This window comes from Elephantulus edwardii, unplaced genomic scaffold (genome assembly GCF_000299155.1).
Source record: "Elephantulus edwardii isolate Elephantulus edwardi_28Jun2011 unplaced genomic scaffold, EleEdw1.0 scaffold00019, whole genome shotgun sequence".
NCBI lineage: Eukaryota > Metazoa > Chordata > Mammalia > Macroscelidea > Macroscelididae > Elephantulus > Elephantulus edwardii.
This window is the reverse complement of record NW_006399769.1, coordinates 1180390-1186084: the sequence shown is the minus strand read 5'-3', so window position 1 is coordinate 1186084 and position 5695 is coordinate 1180390. Positions and strand designations below refer to the sequence as shown.

General features: G+C 39.6%; 1 protein-coding gene across 1 annotated transcript; it reads left to right on the top strand.

The window, feature by feature from the left end:
- Positions 1-4125: 4125 nt before the first annotated feature.
- On the top strand, positions 4126-5052 carry LOC102847131 (uncharacterized protein FLJ45252-like). The gene has a single exon (XM_006882371.1). It carries the CDS (start codon positions 4126-4128, stop codon positions 5050-5052), a length of 927 nt encoding a protein of 308 aa, XP_006882433.1.
- The last annotated feature ends 643 nt before the right edge of the window (positions 5053-5695 follow it).

Below are 5695 nucleotides of genomic sequence, written 5' to 3'. Positions count from 1 at the left end.
TTGGGTTTCTTGACTCCAAATGAATCCCAGATGGCATGCAGTTTACATTGTCTGTAATAACATACTGTTGTGTTTCTCCAACAGTAGAGTAGTTATGCTGACCTGTGCAAACAAATTACCAGGTGATGGTAGTTACTAGAATGGGAGACACTCACTTGGTTCCCACTTTGATGTTGTTGTTGTTGTTGTTGTTGTTGTTGTTAGGTGCCTTCTAGTCACATACCATAGCGACAGTATGAACAACAGATCTAAACCCTGTCCTATCCTGTGCCAACCTTCCTGACACACTAGATGTGTCACACTTTGATGTAGAGTCCTGATTTTTTTCCCCACTGAATAATTGTCCTCTTGCACATCCCCTTGTCATGTGATGTGTACATATTTTCAGTCTTTAACCTGTCCTGTCTACAGGAGATGCGGGGGGGACCCCCAAACAAATTTACATGAAACTATCATAAGCAATTTTTTTTAAATGTGAATTCGGATTGGTGCACAAGAAATTTACTACGCAAAAATTTGTTTACACAATGTGTCTAGAAAACATGTTCTGTAAACAAATTCCTATGTAACAGGAGAACAAAGTCTTATCTGTTCAAGCAGGAGCACGTTTAGAGCTACAAATAATCTAGCAGTTGTTTTCTTAAGCAGGATTTAAACAACATTGTTGAATGACAATAAATAACCTGTTCACAGCAAAGTGCAGACCATTGTGAAAAAGATATGAGAACATTTTAAGTCATAGCTGTCATTGACTTCACCTTGTAATCAAGGAGAACAAAACTATGAAACCAGATTTTGTATGACAAGAAGCAAGATTATAACATAGACCACAGATTTGGAGCCATATTTTAATCTTTTAATATACACAAGCTAATTTAATTAAATCACTCTCACTTAATTGCCCCATTGGTTTGAAAGATATTACCAGCCAGTGTTTCCCATCAGTCCCTTACGCCCTACACATGGACTTCAACTCAGCGACATAACAGTGGGATGTTTATTTTAAAGGGTTTTTTTTTTGTTGAGGTTTTGGGTTTTTTTAATATACCCCATCATGGCTACCTTTATTGAGCTCTCTGATCACAAAATAACTGCCATTCATTACCAGAGAAACTGGGCCAAGGCATGATGCTATAAATTATTGTAAATCACTTTACTTAATTCCTAGTAGTCAAACTGCTTCACATACATTTTTCCCTTTAAGAGTACACAGCTTCCAGAGAAGACTTGCTACTGTTTGGGAGGGTTGGGTTTGGTTTACTGTTATCTGTAGTCTCTCCTTATCGATTACTTTGTTTCTTGTGTGACTAAAATTTCCTCAAGGAGGTGTTGATGCCTGTGCTTCCCTTCATCTTCAGAGTTTCAAATTTGTATAGTTAGAAAAGGTGATTGCTACCTGCCTTCTCATACAGCACTTCTAATAAGAATGAACAGTTAAGAAAATTTGGCTTGTCAAGTTGGTCTCTTCAGTGTACTTTTCCAGTCCTACAAAACAGGTTCATGATGAAAGAGGTTCACAATAAATCTAACACTTGTTTGGAAGGATGAGAAACTTTTTCCTTCAGCCTTGATGTTGATGTTTTTGTAACTGTGTCTCTGAATTTTTCAGTCATTGACTTTCAAGTATGATTTTGCCCAGTATTTGGCATGAAGGTCATAGAATATGCTCTGAGCTTGCTAGTTGCCAGTTGACTTGACCAAAACAAAAGGGTTTTTTACCAGAAGTCATTTTGGTAGATTTGGCACTCTGTCCAGCTTTGAATCTGAGCATGTCCACTTAGTACTCCACAGTTCTCAAAATTTAACATCATACTGCAGTCATCCAAAGTGTCCATGGTTCCATAGGGAGCTGACTAGTTTTAGTAGTCTTTGCCAGAAATGGATTTGACTGAATTCAGCATCAGTTTTTAAAGTCCATTAAATTCAATCAAACTTATCTTCACTTTGGTTATTATCTGTATGATATCATAGTTAGTCATTGGCTTGACTAAATTTTTCTTTTTTTTTTTTCCCAAAAGAGATTACTCTCCTTCAGAACCAGCTGAAATAACATCAACCTTCAGGGTAGTTTGTGTCAGATAATATTATGCTGAAAACCATATCCAACTGGTATGTTGAGAAGTAGTCAAGGAGTTTGGGGAACTTCTTGTATCTCTTTGCTTGGAAAATTTTGTCTGGGTACTTTATCCTCTTTCATCCAAGTTTCCTCCTAGAAATTATCACCTGAGTATCACTGTGACAGATTGAGCTAAACTAAGACACTTATTTTAAAAAATTAGCATTATTTCTTACCACATACATTGCAATGAAGAAGGTAGTCCACTTATTTCTATGCTAATCACCCAATAACTGCACATACTAAAATTGTAATGCAGGGAAAAAATTACCTTCTTCAAAATCATATTCTTCAAATAATATTCAAAAGCTATTTGATACGAGTTTAGAAGTTAATGATTCTAATTTAAAGTTTACTGAATGCATTCTGTTAGAGAAATTAAAATAGGGAATGTTTGTGAAAATAACACTTAAGGTCAGAGCTGTTTTAAAAGAAGCACGGCTTAAAAGTTACAGGATGGAGAGAAACAGTATTTTTGTACAGTATCTTATAAAATGTTCACATCTCACTCTACATTTTCTTTTCAATGTAATGTCTCTAAGTTACTGATTCTCAATAAACTGATTTTGATGGCTCTTCTTTTGTGTTATGTGTGCTTAATTCAAGCAGAAACTTAAGCAAGGAATAATTTTTAGTAGAAATAACCTTGCTACCTAGTGCTTTGCATTGGAGGAGAGGGAGCAAATGGGGAGGGAATAATTGAGTTGCACCTAAATAGAAGTCCTGAGATATCTGTAGAACCAAATAATTGTACCTAATATTCTGGTGGGTTGGGAAACTCCAATGGTACCTATCTCTCTAGTGAGCCAATGATGAAATAATCCCTTTACTCCCCCACCCCCAATCGCCCTTTCTCTGGATTCTTCTTAGTTACATATGCCTTTTTCCTACCCTCTTGCTAACATGTGCTCAATGACATACTTCTAACCTGCTAATATTTCTTGGAAGGTAAGCTCTCTTGCATTCTGATAATTGTCTATTTGATTTTAAAAGCCAGAGCACCCTCTTCTTAAATAAAAATAGACTACCATGTTAGAAATTGCTGATACTTTTGTGATTACCCTTACATTTTACTTCTTCTGCTTAAAGAACATTATGATGGATTCATTTAAGCAGGGGATATATTTGCTAACTTAGAAGACTGAAAACAAAATCCCAGGGCAACTCCAGCTGAAGGTGATTTATTTGGTATAATTTCATTACATCTCTTTTCCTTAGACATTGCCTTCAGTATTTTCTTTTGGGGCACTCTTGTGCTCTTTGTATAGAGTCTGTAATGTAAATCATCCCTTAAACTTGGAAGTTACTAAGTTCTGCTTCTCAGAGAGTCTGTATTCAGATACAGGCAGTGTGGAACATGTAACCACATGCCGGTCCTTGATCTGAGTTTCTCCCCAGACAGTGTTTTTATATCATTCAAAGATATCATGGTACATGTGGAGATGAGTGACTGGGTTTGTTTTCATCCCATTTTGAGCCAGTGCCAGGTCAAGCAAGCGTCAGCTCCTGGCCCTGTGAGTAGAAGCCTTGCATAGTTATGCTGAATGTCTGTATACCTAACATCTTCATCTCCTTTCCTGCACATCATGCCTCTTACATCCCAAAATGTGAGACAGTGATTGGTTGTGTTCCAGTTTGTGTGCAGTTTACCTTGCCTGACTTATACTTTTCTGTTTGTCCTTTTCCATTCTCAACATCTATTATTTGACCCCACGTTTCTGCCGCGGGTTGACCTTTAAATGTTCCAGGAATGGAGTTGAACTGACATTAATTCTGCATTTTGTGCTTTTCTAGGTCTCCAGAGAGAGCCCAATCCCTGTCCTGTTATAACTGTAGAGCATTTTAAAGAATCGACAGGTGTTAAAGACCTTCCTCTGTATCCAGACCCTTCAAGTACATCTTGCACAAAAACTCAGAACTTGGAATCTGACTACTTGGCCAGAGATGGTCCCTCAAGCAACAGCTCATTCCATAGCAGTGAAGAGGAAGGGACTGACCTGGAGGGGGACATGCTAGACTGCAGTGGGTCTCGGCCTCTCCTCATGGAATCTGAGGAAGAGGATGAGAGCTGTAAGCCTCCCCAAGGGAAGCTGGGAGGAGTCGTTGCATCTACTCAGCCAGAAGTTTCTACTAAGCAAACAACGGCAGTGCAAGATGGGGGAAAAAACCAGTTCCACGCTCTCACACAGTCTGCCACGGATGGTCCCAGTGAGCCAGATATTTTTGCCACTGCACCGTTTAGAAGCTCAAGGGTTCCAATCAATGACATAGACATTTTCTCCAAAGCCCCATTTGTTTCTAAGGGCAGTATGTCTTCTTCCCCACAAGAAGAAGCAGATGTGTTCTTGAGGGCTCCTTTTACCAAGAAGAAAAGCATGGAAGAGCTAACAGTTACCCATGGTGTGTCCCAGGAGTTGCCTGCACAGGCTAGTCTCCTCAGTCAAACACATGATGTCCCACAAGGAGTTAGTCCTCTGCTCTCAAGCCTTGATAGGGCAGTGTACACCTGTGTCCGAGCTCAGTATTCCATGGCTGGTTTTGTTCAACAATCTAACCTCCCATCCCATTCTGTACAAGCAGCAGACCATCTTGACAGCATCTCTCCTAGAGGATCTTCTCTGGAAACTGGGGGCCATCCTAATGACAGAAACAAAGGACCTCAGCCCCAAAAAGAAGCAGTCTCAAGCTTTGTGACTGGCAAACCATTCCTCCCTTCATCATTATCCAAGTACTCCCGTCACTATAGCCCAGAAGACGAGCCAACTGCAGAAGTCCAGCCCATCACTTCCTACAAAATTGTCTCTCAACCCAACACGCAGTCAGTAACTGGCTCTGTTTCCATCACAGCCCTTTCCTCTAGGACTACAGAGTTACCAGCTGCTGATCCATTTGCTTTAGCACCCTTCCCTTCAAAATCAGGCAAGCAGAAACCTTAGGAGTAACACTGGGCCTTCAGCCTCCATCTCCACCCCCACCCCAGTGCCTGCCTTACCACTCCCAGCTGAGCCATCTCAAGAAGATAGATACCAATTACTATCTTTCACTTTTCTTGCTGTCAGAGGAGAAATTTTGTGAACAAACTCAGTTGCCATGTTACTCAGTTAAAACTCCTTTAAGTTATGCTCATTTCTTCTGTTTAATTTCTGGATTTCTAGACATTTCCATCTGTTTTTATAGAGGGCTTTATCTCCACCTCTACCATGCTTCATGCCCTGCAACTATTTAAATCCAAAAATACATTACCGCAATCTCAAAGAGGCCTATATTACCGCTAGTTTTAACTCCTGCAATTCCTGTTTTGAGTTACGTCCACTAAGGAATCACAATGAGTCCTTCCAGGACTGGTATAGTACTCTTGAATAGGAGATTTCTGGAAAGAAATGCAAGATAAATATCCTTCATATTAAGAAGCAGCATAAACGTGAAGATACTAATTTCTACGAACCAGTAGCTCAGTGTGTGCAAGCCAGGATGTCCCTTGTGCATGAATGTGCCTGTGACTATAAGGTGTGTAATGGCTGTTACTCCATAATAATGCACATAGAGTCTATATCCATGTTCATATGTCTAATAGGGTTG

Bases quoted from the DNA above. Each gene is read 5' to 3' on its own strand.
- LOC102847131 (XM_006882371.1), top strand. From the start codon at position 4,126: ATGCTAGACTGCAGTGGGTCTCGGCCTCTCCTCATGGAATCTGAGGAA.